The sequence below is a fragment of the Lepisma saccharinum genome, chromosome 17, assembly GCF_977018435.1.
Source record: "Lepisma saccharinum chromosome 17, izLepSacc3.1, whole genome shotgun sequence".
Taxonomy (NCBI): Eukaryota; Metazoa; Arthropoda; class Insecta; order Zygentoma; family Lepismatidae; genus Lepisma; species Lepisma saccharinum.
In genome coordinates, this window is record NC_139245.1 from 49,714,479 (window position 1) to 49,737,043 (window position 22,565).

General features: G+C 39.4%; 1 protein-coding gene across 1 annotated transcript in view; it reads left to right on the forward strand.

Annotated features, from left to right (window-relative positions):
- LOC146001737 (uncharacterized) overlaps positions 1-17,573 on the forward strand; it is a 45,796-nt gene extending 28,223 nt beyond the window's left edge. The window contains exons 2-3 of the mRNA XM_083139436.1: positions 1,039-1,508; positions 11,956-17,573. Coding sequence (XP_082995562.1) covers positions 1,069-1,508; positions 11,956-13,453 — 1,938 coding nt within the window. The 5' untranslated portion in view covers positions 1,039-1,068 and the 3' untranslated portion in view covers positions 13,454-17,573. The remainder of the gene's footprint in view (positions 1-1,038; positions 1,509-11,955) is intronic.
- The last annotated feature ends 4,992 nt before the right edge of the window (positions 17,574-22,565 follow it).

Consider the following 22,565-nt stretch of genomic DNA (forward strand, 5'->3'; position numbering starts at 1 on the left):
TATCATTATTAAAATACTGTAATTGTATTTAGTTTGAGGAACAAGATATATGTAAAACAGGTTATTTCTGTCATAAAGTGGTAAATTAACGAATCTAAATATTTGATTCTTAAGTTTTATGTGGATTAGCATCCACCTCCCATACGAATTTCACTTTCTGGTCAAGCGTGGAACTTTTCCTCTTTCTGTTCTCCATGGCCAACCAGTAGCAGCTGAAAACATTTACTGAAGGAACTGCTGTTCTGTTTTTATTATTTTGGAATTTTATTATGGAATCTATCTGCGTCTCATGTTCTGAACAACTCCAGTAAATCTTTCTCCTCTGATTTCTCTGTGACACTGCCCTACCGCACTCGTCTTCCTCGCAACTCGAGACCGACCACCGCCATGTCCGCCTTTCCTGTTTAGTATTTCAAACTTGTCTCGTATTTTTGTAAGGACAAGAAATGTACGTATATTTGTGTGACATTGTTGTAGCTTGGATACGCACATATCAGCTGTATTTTATGAAAAATAATACATATAACACTGAATTACGTAAAAATAAGGTTTAATACACAAAAGTAAAAAAGTAAAGTCTTCTGATGTACTTTGCACCATGCCAGGAAGACATATAGGGTGTGGAGTTAGGGACCCACACTTTCTTGATCACAGGGGAAGGTGGGGGATGATTTGATCAGCTTCATGCCCCTGGCTGCCTTTACCCCCCACAGTTTCCTCCAGGTACCCACTTTATGGGATGCTGGGTGGATGCCGGAGCTGCTTGAACAGGTGGAAAAAAATCTGGTTCTCTCCTCCCCCTCCCCCCCTCTGAGCCTCGCATGGTAGTCGGACGCCTTGCCAACTGAGCTACTGCAGTTTAATTAACACTTTTTAAAATAATATTTTGCTTGGACCTACAGTATTTTACATATAAAACAGAATTATGCAGAACTTAGTTATGTATAAATTAGTCTCAACTGTATATAAACTATATATATATTCTCATTTTTCTTCAATTTAATCAATCTTATGTTCATGTGTAAAATGTCTTTTCAGATTTCAATTGCCTCACCTTCATCAACACAGATGGAGTTGGATGATCACCCTTCGTTTCCACAAGTGAAGGTACAGCCTGGCATCATGAGTTTCTCAGTGAAGAGTGAACCCAAAGCTCTTCCTTATCATGAAGAGTCAATAGAAAACACTTTGGATTCTGCTTCATCATCAACAGCTGTTAATTCCGAGCCAAGGGAAGAACAAGTGAAAACTGAACAGCCAGAGGATGTTAGTGGCAGCACCGTTCACATATACTTGAACTCTTGTACTGGAACGAGTGAGTTTTTACAGGAAGATAGTAAATATTTGGATACGAGTGGTAACATCACACATTTCAGTGCTGTTGAATTAGAAAATACTGAGAGTGACATTGTTAAAGTAGAACCTGAAGATGTGATTGTTAAAGTCGAACCTGAAGATGTGAAAGAGAATGAAGTTGAAGATGAAGGCCCAGCTTCAGAGACAGAAAGGTGAGTGCATGAAGTATTTTCAATTGACTGAAGGTGAGGGTGGTCACAATTAAAGTTGCCCCACCCAGAGCCCTCTGGAGACCATTCGAAGCAACAGATTGCGCTAAACTTGGTGTAGTGGCTATGGAGACCCTAGGGAAGTGAATAAAAGTTCAAATTTTCAACACCAGGTGCAAATGTGGCACTTACAATGAAATTTCCCTACTCAGAGCCCTCTGAGGCTTGGTTGAAGGAATGGATTGCGGCGAAACTTGTTAGAGACACTATGGAGACCATGAGTAAGCGAATTCTGATGAAAAGAAAATAGTTCAAATTTTTACCACCAGGTTGAAATGTGGCACTGAAGTAACAACACCAGCAGTTTGAGTTTATGTTGGTCCTTTTCATTAAAAGAGGAACATAAATTTAGAGTATTTGAAAATATTATCCTTAGGAAAATACTTGGACCTAAAAGGGACGAGGAGACTGGTGAGTGGAGAAGGTTACATAATGTAGAACTGCACAATTTGTATTCTTGTCCAGATATTATTAAAATAATTAAATCAAGAAGACTTAGGTGGGCAGGCCATATGGCATGAATGGGAGAGCATAGAGAAGTTTACAGGATTCTTGTTGGGAAACTTGATGGTAAGAGACCTGTAGGAAGGCCAAGACGAAGATTGATGGATAGCATTGAGATGGACCTAAAGGACATCGGTAAGGATGGAAGAGATTGGATTGATTTTGCTCAGCTTGAAAAGCTTGTGTTGCTTAAACCTTTGTGTTTAAGAAGGCTAGAGAGTTAGCAATTACTTAATTGGTAGAGCAGTGTTCAATATGCACCCTCTCAATGTGAATCACCCTTTGGAAGCCTAAGGCAGTGTGATCAATGTTCAAAGTGTTTTGTAGGATATTGTTCATATTTAAGTGCTACATTTCAACCTGGGGGTGAAATTTTGGACTTTTTATTTTTTTTTATTGTGCATTTGCTTCTCCACAGTCTCCATAGCCTGTACACCAAGTTTCAGCACAATCCGTTGCTTCGAACGGGCTCTGACTATGGCAACTTTAATTTTGGCCACCTAGTAGTAGGATCAGGGAATGGATTTATATGTACATATTTATGTAAGAAGCTGAAATCGGTTCTATTTTGTATTATCTTTGCGCATCATGGAATGCAGACTCCAAAATTTCAGTTTATATTTTGCATATTTGTACATATATTACATTTTGGCTCATGTATTACATTAATTTAGTTATTTTTACACATTATTTCCATTTTCTAGAACATTTCTCAACACATGCTTGAATAACTACATGTCCCTGTTGTGTGAAAGAGTTTTAAATTTCTTGCAAAGTCCAAAGCAACTTTAAACAAACTGAAGTTTTCGACCTTTTTTTACACTCCAATTGTGTTAATTACAGGAAAACCTCGTTAATACGATATTGGTTAATACGAAGTCCCCTTTAATCCGAAGTTCTTCCCATTCCCCAGCCGATAAGATAGGATTTATAATGTATTTCAGTACGGATAAATCGAAATATGGATAATTTTTAATACGAAGTTGTTTACAAGACCCTTCCGTAAAACTGGTTTCGCTTAATTCGAAGTAGACACCTGCGTAAGTCGACAAGAGAAGATCGAATGTGGAGAAAGCTTGGACGTTATTTTAACTTGACCTTGACATGTTTCCTTGTCCTAAGAGCTGCTGACAACTCGAGGGAAGCAGCCCGAAATGCCCGCTGGACATTGATATTCTTTGTCAATGTGCATGGGAGGTCAAGCTCTTTCCCCGCTGAATGCGCCACCTTGGAAATATTCACCAGTGCTAGATGAGAAATGCGAGATAAGATCGCACGAATGTTTCAAAATACAAGACGCATGGCACCTGGAAGTCTCACCCATCTGTCTTAGCTCTGAGCTCGAGATACAGCAATTTCCCGTGAGCGAGCAACTTTTGGCCTGGTAGCCGACAACTTCCGGTAACCACTTTCATTAAAAGTGTGTTCTTTGTGAACTTCATAAAAAAAGGGAAACTCTCAGTCAGTGAATATTTAAAATATATAAAAAATGTGTAAAGTAATCGTAATTTTATAGGCAAGTGAAAATCATGAGTAAAGATAAATAAACTAAAATAAAATAAACTAAACTGCCCAATAAGTGATATAAATTATAAAACAAAATTGGAATGAAGGCTAAATAAAATAAAAAGGCAGAAAATTTACTTCGACGCCTTAACCCTGGAACATTATTAAAATGAAAATATGACTTCTTGAAAATTAATAAACATATATTGACTAAATTATATAGCCTCTGGCTTCTCCCTAAAATATAGAATAATGTGCAAAATAAAACTAAAGTTATGACATGGCACTAAATGCCCTTTGTTGGCATAGGATCAATATACAATAAAGAAAGGACAATAAAATAAACTAAACTAAGTGGGATTAAATATTGATGGATAAATATGTGTATGTCATAAAATATGAAGCCTCTTTGTGTCACATCATGTAACCAACCCAATCCATTAAATATGACATGCCAGAAAGGTGTAACATGATATAAAATATCAATGGAAAATGTAAATAAACCCCAAACTAATGTCCTTTTGACTTAATGACGTATAATGACGAAACTTTTAAACTAATGGTTAAAGTTGCTTAAACGACAAAACAATGTGATAAAATCATTAACTGTATTGCTCTGCATTTTCTGACGTGTTACGGCAGCAAAATACTGACAGGTGACATAATAAGCAGTTAAGACAATTTCTTAGCATTGTAATAAAATAAAAAGGAAGGGAAAGTGAAATAAGGATAAAATATGAAAATTATTCATAAAAATTGGAGTTTTTTAGTAACATTGTGAATTAAATCCAAGAGATTGCTGTTCGTATCTGTGAGGCTGACTGAAATGTGGCTTGCTTTTAAATGTGTCCTTGCTTACGGGAACATTCAATTAGATTTCATGACGTGTGGGAAAGCTAAAATGTATAAATGCAAGTATTCTTTATTATACAATTTAGTTAAAGTGGGCATTAAAATAATCTGTAATTCCATAAGTAATTATTGTGCATTCTAAAAGCACGAAGTTGCCTGGCTATGAATGGAAAGACACGTGAGTTAAAAGTTCAATATGCTGCAAGAATCTCGCCTGTACAAAATGTTCATTCCGAGCATCTCGATGTGGGGTTATGGGTCTGAATCAGCACATTCTGCGAGGAGCCAAAGGCTAGTTATACTACAATTCACATCACCAGCTTCGATACCGGACGCCCTTGACTGCGTAATATGATACATTGAAACAGCTCAGCGGTATGTAGACGGAAAATTCTAGCACTTCGTGCACGGAAATCTGGTGACTTATGTGGAAGTAAAATCTTTGACTTGAGTCTTGTGAATGCACATATCCTGAGTTCGAAGGAACAAAAAGGAAAACAATGAATGAATCAGCAATCGTGCTTTAGGTGCAGAGATTAAACTTTCGTGTTTAAACCTATCGTAAGCTGACGGAATGTAAACGTGATTATCCCTAAGGGGAGGGCTAACACGATTCTGCTTGATTGATTATACTATTCGCAAAACTTCATTGTTATTTAATAAAAATAAATGACAACCAGTTTTACCTTAATTTAAACAACCTTTTTAACTTTTATCGTTATTTAGTGATTTAATGATTTGCAATGCGATTAAGTAACCACACGAAATCTGTTGAATAATGCTAAAGAGTGTTTATTTAAACATTAAGGAATGCCGTAACTTGAAATATAAATATCATAATTTCGCTTCAAGTTTGAACAATGCTATGTAAATTAACATAAACATAAACACATGAAATTTAAGGTATTAAAATTCAAAGCTAGAAAATGCAAAAGGAGGAATATTAAGCTATCCTTTAATAAATATCTGAGAGAGACAATATATATGGATAATAACAAAAAATAATCTCGTTAATATGTGAAATACTCCACGCCTTGAATACCGCTTACGTTTCATTCTACTTTTCATTACAAGTTGGCTTACGCCTAACTATGGTATTTTAACAAACTAAAAGTCATGCAGACTAAGTCATTCTTATGTCATTGCGCTACAATGACAGTGTCATTCCTCTTGCTACAGGTACCTCTGTGTACACAATTAATTCGTAGGGAAGACATAATTAACCTTAAAACTAATGGAAGGGAGCATCACACTTACTACCTTTAGTAGCGGACATCATTGCTCCTCTATTCCTTAAAACATATATATATATATATAAAAATCAAATAAGGTAAAAGGAAACTCTCACCGGACAGTAGGAAAATTCAAAATTTTCGCTAATTTATAGCATCATCGGTGTGAGAAGAAACAGAAGACGGAACCGGAAGTTGGGGTCCTGCAGAGTTGCCAGGTCCCCATTGAAGAAGAAGCGGTGCGTAGAACGAAAAAAACACTGTTTCGTCACCAGGCTCGTCGTAAACTGTGAGTGTGTAGGATGAGTTGGGAGGGTGGGTGAGGGTTGGGCATTACTGGGTGGCCTTGTTCAGGCCAGGTGGAGTGGTTGCACTCATGGCCGATATATAGGCCCTCTCCCATCTTTTGCGAACAGAGGTGTTGGCTGGTTGGGGTAGGAGGTGGATGATCGCTACCCGGAAGCAGTCGTTGAAACTGATGTTGTGGTGGTTGGTGTGGACGGCGACAGTGAAGTCCAGGTTGTGGGTGGAGGAGTGGTGGTTATTGATGCGGAGGTTGAGGGCCGTTGATGTTTCCCCCAGGTAAAAATCACCACAGATGTTGCAGGTGAGGATGTAGATAAGGTTTGAGGCATGGCAGGTCCCTTTGGGATGGAGGGTAAATTTGCCAGTGGCCGTGTGCACCTGGAGGGTGTGAGAAGTGATGAGGATGGGACAGGTCTTGCACCTGGGTCGGTTGCATTTATGGGCAGGGGGGTGTTGGATGTGTGGTGAAGGAGTGTTGTGGACCAGGATGTTTTGGAGGTTAGGGGGGCGTTTGAAAACCACCCTGGGTTTGTCGGGAAATACGTTTTTGGTTTCGGGATCACTGTGGAGGATTGGGAGAAGAGAGTGCAGTGTGTGCCTGATTTTGTTGAGGTGGGAATGATATTGGGTGATGAGTGCAGGTGGGTTGGTGGCAGCAGGTTTCTTGGTGGTAGTGGTATGTGAGGCAGCTCGTGATATTTGCTTGGTGACCAGGATGGAGGGATATCCACGGTTAACCAGGGCCTGGTGTAGGCGGAGGTTATAATTCTGGCGGGAGGTGGGTGAAGTGTTCAGGCGCTGTCCCCTGAGGGCCAGAGAGAATGGAATTGCTTTTTTGGTGTGGAACGGGTGGGAGCTGGAGAAGTGTAGGTATTGCATGTGGTTGGTGGGTTTTATGTGGATGGAGGTAGTCAGGTGTCCTCCCTCGATGTGCACGTCCACATCCAGGAAGGTGATCTGGTTGGGGGAGTGTGTCCATGTGTCACATGGAGAACCATCCTTGTCAGCCTTCCTGGACCAACTTAACCACTTCCGTTCCCTAAAATTCACCTGGAATTATAACCTCCGCCTACACCAGGCCCTGGTTAACCATGGATATCCCTCCATCCTGGTCACCAAGCAAATATCACGAGCTGCCTCACATACCACTATCACCAAGAAACCTGCTGCCACCAACCCACCTGCACTCATCACCCAATATCATTCCCACCTCAACAAAATCAGGCACACACTGCACTCTCTTCTCCCAATCCTCCACAGTGATCCCGAAACCAAAAACATATTTCCCGACAAACCCAGGGTGGTTTTCAAACGCCCTCCTAACCTCCAAAACATCCTGGTCCACAACACTCCTTCACCACACATCCAACACCCCCCTGCCCATAAATGCAACCGACCCAGGTGCAAGACCTGTCCCATCCTCATCACTTCTCACACCCTCCAGGTGCACACGGCCACTGGCAAATTTACCCTCCATCCCAAAGGGACCTGCCATGCCTCAAACCTTATCTACATCCTCACCTGCAACATCTGTGGTGATTTTTACCTGGGGGAAACATCAACGGCCCTCAACCTCCGCATCAATAACCACCGCTCCTCCACCCACAACCTGGACTTCACTGTCGCCGTCCACACCAACCACCACAACATCAGTTTCAACGACTGCTTCCGGGTAGCGATCATCCACCTCCTACCCCAACCAGCCAACACCTCTGTTCGCAAAAGATGGGAGAGGGCCTATATATCGGCCATGAGTGCAACCACTCCACCTGGCCTGAACAAGGCCACCCAGTAATGCCCAACCCTCACCCACCCTCCCAACTCATCCTACACACTCACAGTTTACGACGAGCCTGGTGACGAAACAGTGTTTTTTTCGTTCTACGCACCGCTTCTTCTTCAATGGGGACCTGGCAACTCTGCAGGACCCCAACTTCTGGTTCCGTCTTCTGTTTCTTCTCACACTGATGATGCTATAAATTAGCGAAAATTTTGAATTTTCCTACTGTCCGGTGAGTGTTTCCTTTTACCTTATTTGATTTTTACTTAGCCCTTTTGGCCCTCCTTGCTTTTATCCATTATATATATATATATATATATATAAAATATAAATATATATATAAACACTTGCGCACTCTGTTATATTTCACTACCGGTATTTCTGCGCGTACAACTAAATACACCTATTATTATTCCTTAGCTAGAACATTTAATCAATGAGCGGGTTATACTCTAACCGAATGGTAGCGTCACTCTGACTACTTACTCCAGCGTATAGTAGCGGACATATAATTGCTACTCAATTCCTAGAAATATAATTAGCGTTTCGTTTTTTCACATATTTACTTTACTTTAGTAAAAAAAATATTCCTTAAATAAGGTAAAATAAAAATGCACTGCCACTGACTCGTGTATTCTCTCGACTATATCCTTATCAATTTGCACTACAATTATTAGTACCAAGGCTCCCATCTTCGGGGCGAGGAGATTTCAGTCATTTTAATTACGATGGAGTCGACCACTGAACCTTGTGCATTTCAAAACTACACGTGATAAAATTAAATATCCTCCTTGCGATAATATTTAACAGTTTAAACTTAAAACACATAAACACAACTGGCGTTACTTTTCGGATCATTAACAAGTTACGGTTTGTTTATAAATAAAAATAAAATTGAAATTTTAAAGGACTTTAATTAATTAAAAAACACAATTGACTTAAGCAATATTCTCTGCTGTGACCCACTAAGTACACACACCATGGTGTGATTGAGTCGTATCGTTTATAGTCGAACTATCATAAGTCACGTACCAAATTCATGTAAAAAAAAATACCAAATTGTATTTCAAGAGACTACTGCAAGGACAAGGGTCATCAAAATCAAATACCACTTTCAAAATTTAGATAAAATCCTGGGAATTGATGAAAATTTCCCAGGTGGTAGTTCTGTCATAGCCATCAAGGCCTAACCAAAGGTGCTGGGTTCGAGCGAACCATGGCGTTACTAGGAGCGGAATGACAAGGGCTCGTCGGTAGATGTGCCCGGGCTGGCCAAATTCTGGGCAGAATATGACTCTCTAATGTCCGACATCGAACCTTCCGGCACGCGGAATGACAGACGCACCTTATGCCACATCGCACTGACGCAGAAAACCGCGACGAAGCTAGGGCGCAGAGCTGTTGCCTCATTGCCCGTGGCTGCCGAAGGAAACATTCTATTTTAGTTTCCTCCGCATTGTAATGTGCTTTAATGCAGCGTGTGATTAGCCTATTGGGTGGGTGTGGTGGGAAAGAACTCTGAATTAAGGCGAAGAGGGACAATTACGCACCAGGCATGTATTTATTCCAATATCGTAGGAATGAGCAATGCTACTAAAAATATCTCCGGCAGAAATGAAGAGTATGAATTTCTCCCCATGTGGCAAGTGGAAGCGGTTACCTAAGTTGATTATTAAGCCTTATACGATTTTTGAAAAATATGATGAATTAGTATTTACCGAATCCCATGTATTCCTTATGGGACATCTACTTCAACTTCAAGTTACGGCTCATCAAATGGGAGTTTCGACTTTTCCTACTGCTATGACATAGTTCTATGTGTCCTTTTTCAGTCCATGTACTTTTCTACGTCATCGGATGTTTGATATTCCCGAGAGAACGAATAAAATAATGGTCCCATAAGCCTAGTGCATTTCTCCTTGCCTCCTACGGCCATCCTGGCAGTGTTGCCAAACCTGATGTGCATAATAGAGCTAAATTTCACCATTAATATAGCTAAAGAGGACTTTCAAGGAGCTAGATTAACGAAGGCTGCATAAAGTGCCTACTAGGGTAATTTTAGTTGACAGAGGGGTAGGGGTGCTGCTATTACCGTTAACTTTAAAGTGATGGCAATTTATTCTTAGTTTCCACCGCCTAGATTTGGCGGCATCACCCATCTCAATAATCCAATGATGTTAATATAAAATTGAAAATAAAGGGTTCCCGGATAACAAAATTGTCATCTTCATCTTAGCCACAGCGCTCTATATAAAATACATGGGGAGGAAAGAAGAGGTGGGTGACGCAGCCTATAGCTATACGAATATCACGCCACGTGCAAAATGTACACTCATGGCAAAAGTTGGTATTTATGGGCAGGAGCCAGTGGTGGCATCATAGTGGGGCAGAGGGCGGGTGCCACAGTTCACAGTCACGAAAGAGCCAGATCTGGCTTCGAAAGAGCGAAGTTGGCAACAGTGATCAGCAGCTGCCCCAAAGAGAAAGACCAAGGGCAAATTGTCCCTCCTCGCCTTAAAGCCGAGAATCGACATTAACCATCATTAACATTAAAACTGCGTGCTACGCAGCTTGCCCCAAAAATAAAGATTCGCGGAGAGAAACAATTCTGACATGTCACTATTTAACAAATTTCAATTTTCATTTATTTCGAATGATATAAATAAAAAATTCCGCAACTCCAACACGTAGCGTTCCAACATGAACGCGGGGATCTTAAATAGGGATGTAACTTGCCCCTCCCGATTATTAATATTGATGGTAGAGACAGCACTGAACGGGCCAGGTACAATTATCTAAATTAACATTAAAATAAACTCATGATTCGGTTTAGCCTGAAGTGAGCAATGCGAATGGCATATAAGGGATGTAGACTAGCTTACCCTGTTCGGTTTAGAAAATAGACCAATAGCTCCTGCTTCTCCGATGATTCCAAGTAAAAAGGCCTCATGTCGCTCTCATACGCACCTATTTAAACCCTCGCTTGACCTCTCGTCACCTCTACCCCAAAGGCCAGTGTTCTTACCATTTCCTGTAAAAAGCTTATCCTACACATTTCTGAGCAGGAGCTGACAAGATCTGCCAGGGTCAATATTTCTTAACCGAACGGATATGCTACGCTAGAGTGGCCACCATGAATCACCTTTGTTCATACATAGTTTCTATTTTCCCAAGTTCATCAACTTTTATTTATTTATTTATTTATTCATTGAGAGAATTTCAGATACAAATATCTGCGCTGCAAAGAACACGCCAGCTACATAAAGAATTTTCATCCGGAAAAATCAGGGTTAGCAGAGCATTCAATCCAGGAGGGCAATAGAATTGACTTCACAACCACCGACATCATCAATAAATCACCAAATTACTGAGACAGTCTCATCAAAGAAGCAATAGCCATACATGGGGAAAAGGACAACCTCAACAGGGACACGGGACTTGAACTGGACCCAGCCTGGTTAGCGATAGTCGACTGGGAGCGCGGACGTCGGAGAAACGCCACCTGATTGGCCCGCCACCTACACCGGACCCCTCCCACACCAAATACATATAACGTCACCCTGACTTATCTCTGCACTTCATTCCCTGAAGATGAGAGTGATGTTAGCTCTCGAAAGCTCGGAAGCCTTTCCTGAAATCACCTGGCTGATTGCCCGAGAAAACCTCTTCAATATTTGCCATCAGGAAAGCTTCAAGAATTTTTTTAAATTATATACTTGTTATTGAAAACACTAGAAATTTTCACTTTGTTTAATTGCGATTACTGAAAAGCCCTATCCCATTGGAGCAAGAAAGGTGTGAAATAAGAAAATACAAACAGTTTTCAGTCAGCAAAAGCCATGTATCCAAGAATAACATAATTATCTAAATACCACCCTGTCATTTTCATGTCCACAGTCCTGATCAGAACATAAAATTAAAGATATTAATAAAATATTAAAATTTTCGTTCTACTGAAAAAAAACACCTTTTCTTTTGGCAAATATAGGTAATTATTAAGTATATCTTAATACTTGAAATTATTTTGTTTCAGAGATTATTTTTACTTAAGAGTAATCATTCTGGAATTTTTGTTGGGTCATAGTTGGTATAGGGCAGTATTTATTGAGAAAATGATGGAATGTTTTATGTAAATCTTAGTGATGTAACTGCACTTTTTCTGACATGTACTGTTGATAAATTGCCTTTAATGACTTATATCTTCTTTTAGGTTATCACTGTGCCACACATTGATTAGAAGTGACTTTCAACAAGAATGCATGGATAGTGATATGTATTCAGAAAAGCCTTTTATTTGTTCATCTTGTAACAAATCATTTCCTCAGAAAGGAGCGCTTAGAAGACATTTAAGAACTCACACTGGAGAAAAGCCATATGCATGTTCAACTTGCAAGAAATCATTTACACGCAGGGAACTTATAACACACGTAAGAATTCATAGTGGAGATAAACACTTTCTGTGTCCAACGTGCGGCAAGTCTTTTGGAGAGTTGACATGGCTTGAAAGACATTTAAAAGTTCATAGTGCTGAGGGAAAGCCTTTTATGTGTTCAATATGTGAGAAATCATTTGCACAGAATGGATATCTGAAAAAGCATTTAAAAATTCATACTGGAGAGGATCTTCATGTGTGTTTAACATGTAACAAGTCATTTGCAGAAATGAGAAGTCTTACAAGACATTTAAGAATTCATAGTGAAGATGAAACGTTTCTTTGTTCACAGTGTAACAAATCATTTATGTGGAAGGGAGATTTTATGAGACATTTGAGAATTCATACTGGAAGAAAATCCTTCGTGTGTTCAATGTGTAAGAAGTCATTTGCAGAAATGAGTAAGTTTACCAGACATTTAAGAATTCATAGTGAAGGGAAACCCTTTCTGTGCCCAACATGCAACAAGTCATTTAAAGACTTGAGGTATCTTAAAAGGCATTCAAAAGTTCATAGTGTTGACAAGCCTTTCAAGTGTGCAACATGTAACAAATCATTTGCACAGAATGAATATCTTAGAAAGCATTTAAAAATTCATACTGTAGAGGAGCTTCCTGTGTGTTCAACGTGTAACAAGTCATTTACAGAAATGAGAAGTCTTACAAGACATTTAAGACTTCATAGTGAGACAAAACCCTTTCTGTGCCCAACATGCAACAAGTCATTCAAAGACTTGAGGTATCTTAAAGATCATTCAAAAATTCATAGTGTTGAGAAGCCTTTCAAGTGTGGAACATGTAACAAATCTTTTGCACAGAAGGACGATCTCAGAGGGCATTCAGAAATTCATAATAAGAAAGCCTTTCTTTGTTCACAGTGTAACAAATCATTTATGCGGAAGATGGATTTTATGAGACATTTGAGAATTCATACTGGGGAGAAGCCCTATGTATGTTTAAAGTGTAATAAAGCATTTGCACAGAAGTGTTATCTCACAGAACATTTAGGAATTCACACTGGCGTGAAGCCATATGTGTGTTCAACATGTAACAAATCATTTACATTCAAGAAAGATCTTGCAAGGCATTCAAGAATTCATAGTGGAGAAAAACCTTTTCTGTGTTCAACATGCGGCAAGTCATTTCGAGAGTTGACCTATCTTAAGGAACATTCAAGAATTCATAGTATTGAAAAGGCATTTGTGTGTCCAACATGTAAGAAGTCTTTTAGACTAAAGTGTAATCTTAGGAGACATTCAAGAATTCATATTGAATAGAGATAGTTTCTTTGTTTAACACAGATCAAATCATTTATACAGTTTGAGTGTGTTTGTGAACATTCAACAGTTCATAGTTTTGAGAAGCCTTTTTTGTGTTAAATGTGTAACAAATCATCTTCACAGAAGGTAGATGTTAAAAAGGATTTAAGAATTCAAGATGTGTTCAAGATGCAGCAAATAATTGTCATGCAAAATGTTCCCATACAACCTTCAAGGATTGATGGTAGATAGAGAGCTTTTCTGTGTCCATCATGCAGAAGATCATGTAGAGATATGTTACAGTGTTTCCAGCTACCTGGAAAACCTGGACAACTTTTGAAAGTCAGGGAATTTAGTTGATGTCAGGCATATTTAGTAATAAGAACCTTGTACAAAGCACATTTTGCAAATAGTGTGTTTCTTTTGAATTGTATAGTAATTTGCTGAACCCTGTTTTATAGATTCTCACAATTTTAATAATAGTTGTGATGTATGATGGAAGGGAAGTGGAACAGAACACAGTATGTTAGTTGAAAGCCAGAGAAATACACTGAGAGTGAGGAAAATCTTGAAAAGGTGATAAAGGAAAAGCTACAGCAGATGTCACTCAGTAATGAGAGAAATCTTGCTTCTGGAGCTGGTGGTTGCTGACTTCCACATTAAAATCCTTTCTGTGTCCACAACAAGCAGATTTTTAAGATAGTTTATTATTCATAATTGAGAAAAAAAGATGCGGTAGTATATACATACGGAGAAAATAGTACTCACTTTATCCGCAAAACTGTTTTTTTCTTCTTCGTTCTATTAATTTCAGTGGCCACTGCCACCATCCTCGTTGGAACTTGCTGTACTGTTGCTTGGCATGCATCTTTTGTTTGTAGTTTACTGGCTGTCGCTAGGTGTGCTGTTGTTAACTGTGCATCTGCGTCCATGTCTTCTGCTATTTCCAGGTGATAACTGTTGTAGTAGGGGAATCCAAGTATGGTGCACCTGTCCGCTATCGATGTTTAGTCCGTGCGGGAAGTGCATTATGGCATGCGTTTCCTTGATTTTGGTGTCTACGAGTGTGTGGACAGTGTGTTTGACTTGTACCTTTTGAATTTTATGGCTATTGTATTTGATGTGTTTAGCAAGACCAGTAGTGGGTTGGGCTTTTCTCGCATCTGTTAGGTGATGTTGGATTCTTTCATTGACAGACCTGATAGACCTGCTGATGTAATTTGTCTTGCACTCACACTCTGCATCGTATACACCTGGGTTATCAAGGTGGAGAGGAAGTACTGTTTGTGTTTGTTTAGTTTATCAGCTATTTTGGAATTGGGTTTGTGCGCTACTTTCATGCCATATGGGAGAAGGGCTTTGGATATGTGGTTGGATGTGGTGGGATGGTAGGGGAAGGCAAACCATTTATATTGGCTTCTGGAGGTTGATTGTGGCTGGGTTGCTTGTGGATGTCTTGATTGTGGCTGGTTAGGGTGTCTGGCCTGTATTTCTGCTTTACTGCACCAAGTGAAAAGTTGTGCTTCTGTGTAGCCATGATTCAAGGCTATTTCAGTGATGGTGGCTATCTCCTCTCACAGATCCTCCTGCAGACAGGTACAATAGAATTGTGAAAAATGAAGTGAAATCTAGTGACATACTCAGTAAACAAGACCAGAAATTCCTTTTCTACCCCAACCCTTCACCTGCCATTGCATATGGCATTCCCAAGACTCATAAACCTGGAATCCCCATGCACCTTATAATAGCTAGCTTCAGTCACCCCATTGGCTAAACAACAAAATATCTCAGTTCAACCACAAACTAACATATATGTTCCGCAACAGTACTGATGCTAAAAATCTGGTGACGTCAATAGTGCAAGCTGACAGTGCAAAATTAGCCAGCATTGACATAGTATATATGAACAATTCAATCCCCATAGACCTAGCTCTGCGTTCAGTTGAAAGATGGCTGATAACAAACAGAATCCCTGCTCTAGAGGTTCAAGAGACAACCCGGCTGTTAGAAATTTGTCTAAAACACAACTGCTTTCAGTTTGAGGATAAATTCTACAATCAATCCGAGGGACTTGCAATGGGCAATCCGCTATCAGCTTCTTTAGCCAACATCATCATGCACCTGGCAGAAAAAGAGATACTCCACATTCCAGAACTACGATACATCTGATATGGAAGGTACATGGACGACACAATAGTTGTATACAAAAAGGCAGAAGAACTCAACCTTCTAGTGAACAAGCTAAATAACATCCACCCCAGGCTCAACTTCACAGTAGAACAAGAGAAACATGGTTAGATCAACTTCCTGGACATCACTATCAGCCGTGCACTTAACAAATTCACAACCACTGACTACAGAAAACCAGATGCAGGCCCAGTGAATCAAAATGGAAGTTCAAACAGAAACACTTTCTATGTGACATCCATTTTTCTTTTCACTAAATGGTAGCCTGAAGTGCGATGCCCAGAAATGCACATTACAATGCTCCCCCCTCCCCCAGTGGGTAAAATCCATATAACTGGAAATCCATGAATACAGGTGTCAAAGGGACATAATACAACAAGACTTTCTACCTGAGGAGCCTTTGTTTTCCCATAATAAAACAACTCCATTTACATAGATCCGGGTCCCCATCCAGTCTTCCTTGACAACTGATCATGCTCCCTTTTTTTTAAAAAAAATAAATAAATTTGCTCGCATCACCTTCCCTGCCTCTTATAAGTAGTCCCTGATATCACAATACAAAAGTGATATTGATGCACATCATTAGATTTGTTTCTCATGTTATTAACATAATGGTGATCAATCCACAAAAAACAGTTACATCATTGAATTAAATACTCTTATTGTCCCATTTTCCTCCCTGATAGCATAGTGGTAATGTCTTTGCATTGTAATGAAAGGCTCCCAGGTTCGATTTTCGGTGGATGCACATGGCACAATTGTTCAGATTCCACACTAAAGTGTAGGTTGAGTCCAGATTTGCCTTTCAGTGCATAAAGTAAACTTCAAACAACAATTCAATCTATCTAATCTAATGACTCCCTCTAAAATATCTTCCATGTGACGAGCTAGTTACGGTCCCATAATCCAATCAACAGGAATTTGTTAATCGCTGGAATACTAATTGTTTATGAAAACCACTAAATGTATCATACTTTTCATCATTTTCTACCATATAATCATGAGAATGACTATGATCTTGGAGTTTCAGGTCCACTTTTTTTTCATTATATACCGATGGACTTGGCAGGATTGGACGTAGAAAGTTTTATCCAAACCACCATGTGTCTTCACCAAGTGTCGAACATTGGACTACTTGATTACAAGCCAACGATGATACCACTATGCCATCGGGAAGACCCCCAGGGGAGGATGAATAGATGAAATAGTTGAAGGAAAAAGCACAATGTAACATGAATTCCTAATGCAGAATTTGAATTCCAAGACTATTCGCTTCATAGGTGCATTTTCAATAACTACTCTCTCAAGCATGGTGGTGGTGAAATCAAAAGTGTTAGGGGAGCACGGAAACAAAACTACAACAGAAATGTAATGATTCTCCTTCTGGACATAGCAATGGGATATAATGCTCTCATAAGGGCTACCTGTGTTCAATTATACACTGCCTTCGAAAAATTAAGCAAGCATGCAATGCAAATTTTCAAAAGCATATTTGAATATGAGTGGATGAAAATCGCTGTGGATGTAGATGTCAGTTTTTTATGTGTAGCTTCCTTTTTGTAAGTAGAGAGTGAATGATCTGTACCTAGGTGCTCTTGAAACATCCATGAAAAAATGATTCAACGGATGAATAAAGATTATGTTATGTAATAGCATAAAAGCGAGGATTTCGTGCAAGAATCATCACACTTTCGTTGAAGATGCCAGCATTCTGAAGTGTTTGGGTTGAGGTGCATTTAAAAGCTCCTTATGGATGATAATGCCCATCCCAATTGAGTCAACATTGTTGACGAGTACCTGGAAAGTGAGGACATTACTCCTGGGTGTCTACCAGTCAAGAAAAAGTCAGGAAATCAACAGGTAGGTCCAGAAAGTCAAGAAATTATGCTTGTGGTCAAGAATTTGTGCTATTTTTTTACAGTATAGTGAATTTACCTTGTTATATATTTGTACTGCGATTTGATGAAATTAAATATTTGGAAATCTAAAATTGTATTGAGTTGTGTTTAAGATTTGTTTATTTTGTTTCTTAAATATTACATTCTTGAATGCATAAAGTTTTGTAAAGATATCAAATAAAGTAATGTGGCCATTCTCCATCCAAGATGAAGTCTTAAGGCACTGGCACCAGTGTAACGACAACCGCATCCACTCCTTCTTTCCTCGACCAGTCCTGAAGATGACTCCGTGAAGGAGTCTAAAGCTTGGAAGAACTCCTAAGTGTTTTCCATCGTGCTGATTGTCTGTTATTTTAGTGCTTTAACAAAGTCGTAGTTCACTTATGTAAAATTATTTGAACTCTAAAAGCACCTAACTTTAACTCTAAGTGTAACAGCTTTGGATCCAATCACTTTTAAAGAATTTACATCCATTTAAACCTGAAAAATGTAGTAATTTTGTCCCTTACTCTGGCAGTTTATGCAAAAATCTCCTTATCGATTAAGAAATAGACGGTAAAGGTTGTAATATTTTTAATGAAGTAATCATTACCTACAATTTAAAAAAAAGCTCGTTCAGATCGGATAAAAATTATCTCAGATATTTAATTTTGAAACAGATTAGTAAAGATGAAATTCTAAGGGTTCACCAGTTACCTTACGGAATGCATCAGCAAATAGGCCATTGGCATTGTAGTTTGTGACATGTGATATGTGCATTGTGACATATGGGTTTTCTAGGGCTGGTGTTCGTCATAATCTAAATCAGATTTGTCTTTCAGTTGGCCGTTTGTACAGGAACTTCCTTGGCAGATGCACAGAACGTAGAACACTTGAGATCAGCTTTTGTACACTCACGTGTTGCTCGTTCACAATCCTTTATCGCAGTCACTTTGCACTTACAGGCAAGTTTAGTATTTCAGCTGGCGCTGGTGGTAGCTCTGTATGTACTGGATTCAGCATACCCTCTTTGACACACCAACACCATTCGATTGGGTTCATGCTTCATCCGTTCCACTCCTGGACTTAGAGATACACTCGAAGTGAGTGCTGAGCAGCTGCCGTGCTGGTAGGGGGCAAAGTGGCCTAGTTGAAATGTGAAGACATCTTTTTAACGACTTCCTTGCTATACCTGATATGTCTCAGGCTGTCCAGGGAGGACACGTCTCCTCCTCCATACAGGCGAATAAGAAACGTTTCTCCAATTTTGATCACTCGGTCATGGTTGAGGTTTGGTTGATTGAAGATGCTGACTAACTTGCACAATTCTTTATCTTTTTGGAGCATCTAGAATGCTGTCAACTTTCCTCTTCTGAATATAGCCGAGGTAGTGTCACAGCCTGTATAACTTGACAAGTTTAAAAACAAGACGCTGCAATCCATTGTTTGCGCACCTCGCATCACATTTCCCCACCCCATTGTCTGCGGCGACGTTCGTTCGCAGTGTTGCAAACCTGGAGGGAGAGGAATCGTCTGAGAATTTTCAACGAAATTTGAATGTGAAAGACATGAATTAGTATCCCCTCACCTACGCTACCTATTGATTACGCTAAATTCTAAATACATTTTGATATTTTCCCTTTAAACCTTAAATGAATTAAGTTATATGAGGGATATTTCTTACCAGCATAAGAAATGTAACAAATAAAATGATAGAAAAATGAAAAATATATAAACTATAGAACTGAGCTCACCTTCTAAATGTTTTCCTGTTCTCCTTCTTCAGTTTCACTCTCCCACTCATCCGAGTCTGTGTCTACCGATGAATCTGTGTCCGTGTCTGAATCGGCTTCACCAAGTCTAATTATCAGTTCATCTACACGCTCGTCCATAAGTCCATCTCTTTCAAAGTAAGAATCTTAAATTTTTTTCACGTGTTCACAACATTTAATCCATTTCTGTACAGAATATTATAATTTTCCCAGCAAATCTTTCTTTGCGTCCAGTGAATCCGAAATGAATTCCCTTGCCTTACCCTTGATTTCCCCCCACACAAGTTCAATGGGATTTAAGTCTGCGTGGTAAGGCGGAAGTCGTATTATGGTGGCCCCGCGTTTCTAAATTTCGTGTCAATCGCATACTGTTTCACATAAGGTACACTTTGAATTTTTAAGTACAATTTCCTTTTGTTTATTGTTCACAATGCTTTCACTCTATTCTCCGCATCGATTTCAGTTTCGTTTTCAGGTTTGTCTGTCGCTGAGAGCCACTACCATGAAAATCGTCATATTTGTTTTAGCTTAATTTTGCTGAGTTGGCACCACTGGTACTCTCAACGCCAGACCAGTGAGTAGAAGAGTGGTGGGGAGGATGACGTAATAGGAAGTGCTCCGCAGTGATCTGCGCATATCGGGACTTAACTTGTCAGGCTATAGCAGCATGAAAGAAGAGGAAGCAGTCTTTGAGTGGCCCAAGAGTTTCTTGAATTTTAGCGATATCATAGCAGTTTCCCTCAGTTTTGCTTGTCTGGGGCCTTAACAGAAAGAGCGACTGCTCAGGAAGTCTTCTAGCAAGATTGTTAAAAGGTCACAATCGGATCAAACAACAGCTACAGATTTGCCGTTCATACTTTCTTCTATTGCTGTTGAACAGATTAATGTATCGGCATCTCCGTCTGCTCGGTTATCCTGGATGCTTCCAAGTATGTTTTCATCATTAGAATCAGTCTAGATTTGTTCTCTGAGTTTCTCAAGAACTGTGCTTGATCTGTCATTGCTTCCATGGCAGAGTCAAATGCGATCGTTGCAGCATTTTCCCCAAAGCTCTTCTCTGTCTTTCAGCATTCTTTGTGTCTGATTGTAATTTGTATCCTCAAATGCAACGGCACTACAAGGTGAAAAATGTCTCTTGGCATAACTCACATACTTAATGCAGATTTGTTGGTGTCATTTTTAGTCCACACCATTGCGTGAAGAAGGAATCCTCCATCCACAACATACATAATGTCTTCTTGTGTTTTAACACGAGGTAGGAGACACTCAACAATAGTTACCATAGTTGATTTGGCAATCTTGTGCATGGAGATGTTGTCATACATGGAAGGTGGCATTGGAGCTAATTCATACTTCCGATACTCACGAAGATTTTCACCTTGCTTAATTACAGCTGTGATTCTGCCAGAGAGCTGCAACGGGTTTATAACAATCTGTTCTTCTTTGATTTTGATGGTGCTGTAGGTGTCCGAGATAGGGGTGACTATCTTCTTTCTTTCAAATTTTACTGAACCGTAGAAGCCTCCAATCATTCTCTGAACTAATGTTTCCCCAACACTCCTCGCTTAATCACAATTTGTTTTATTGTCTGCAACTAGGCCTGTGGCAATGTTCTTGAGTAATTCCATTTGAGTTGTGTTTTCAAATGGGTCATGAATGAACAACCATTCTGAGAATTTCTTCAAGTCTCTATCGTCTCAAGATGAACGGGAGGGTCTTAGCTCGACATGCTGTTCAGATGACGCGAACTGTTTCCCACAAAAGTACTCTAGAACTTCTGTTACCGTAACAGTGATTGGGAATAACAGAATCCATCTCGTTAACGTAGAGTCTGTTAATCCACGGCGTTGAGTTAACCCCCCAGAAATTTTCATGGATTTCATTAAAGATTGTTCGATAACCAGATCAGTTGGAATTCCGCTCCAGACAGTCTCTTTTCTGCGAATTGTGAAGTATCCTTGGGTTGTTAATTTATTGTAATCCTCTGGTTTCATAGTTCCCTCTAAAGCTTCCATCTGCTGAATACAGTGATGGGCTTATTTTGCAAAGAAATGATGGCCAGCTGTGTGATAATACGGAAGCATTGATTTAATAGCATGCAAGTGAAGTTTCCAATCTCCAGTCCGATCTGCATGGATGAACATAAGTACGATTCTGACCTGCTCAATGTACTGCATCTAGAGTTTCCCAGTTCAGGAAAAGTCACCTTCGATTTCCTCGATATCGTTTGTCACGTGTCGAATAGTTTCATTTTCCTGTAAATCTTGGATATTGTTTTCTCCATTCAGACATTGTTGAATAAGATCGTGGATCTCAGATTTTGTGATATCGTCAATGGGTTGTAATTGTCTCTGCAACTGCTGGTATAGGGCGAGCAGGGTCAAGAAGTGAACTCTCAATGATCTTGAGTAGGCATGGCCATTCAGCATTTTAACTACTGTTGTCTTGGCATACAGCATACCTAAAGTTCCTCTATACCACTTCCTGACATAATGTACCCGATCGTGCCCAGAAATGACATAAGTAAATGGAAACCTCCTAAGTGCACTACAACTTTGGACAAGTCAGAAGTTTCTTCAGCTGCAGATACAATTTCAACAGCTTTCCAGTATAATGGCTGGTCGAATGTCACAACACAGGTGCTCTACCCAATTTTCTTGCATTCTTTCACTGCATACAGCAGAGTAAAGTAGATAGTATTGATATCTGACGCTACTTTATTGAAAAAAGGCAAAGGAACTACACTGCTTACATCAAAGGGAGAGTCTTGACCCTTGTACATAGCGTGCAAGGCACCACTACACAATGGTTGTGGCATACCTTGCTTGAGAACTCTGAAAGTCTGAGTCCAGGAATTAGTGTCCCATCTGCAGGAGAGAGATTTTTTTGATTTCGAGTCTGGACAAGCCTGTCTGTTTCAAAATTAAATATCTGAGATAATTTTTATTTGATCTGAACGAGCTTTTTTTTTAAAATTGTAGGTAATGATTAGCTGATTAAAAATATTACAACATTTACCGTCTATTTCTTAACCGATAAGGAGATTTTTGCATAAACTGCCAGAGTAAGGGCCAAAATTCCTACATTTTTCAGGTTTAAATGGATGTAAATTCTTTAAAAGTGATTGGATCTAAACTGTTACACTTAGAGTTAAAGTTAGGTGTTTTTAGAGTTCAAATAATTTTACACAATTGAATTACAACTTATCATTTCCGAACTATGACCAAAATTCCGAACTGTACTCATATCGACTGGCCGCCATCTTTGTCCGCCATTTTGAGGATGACGCACACA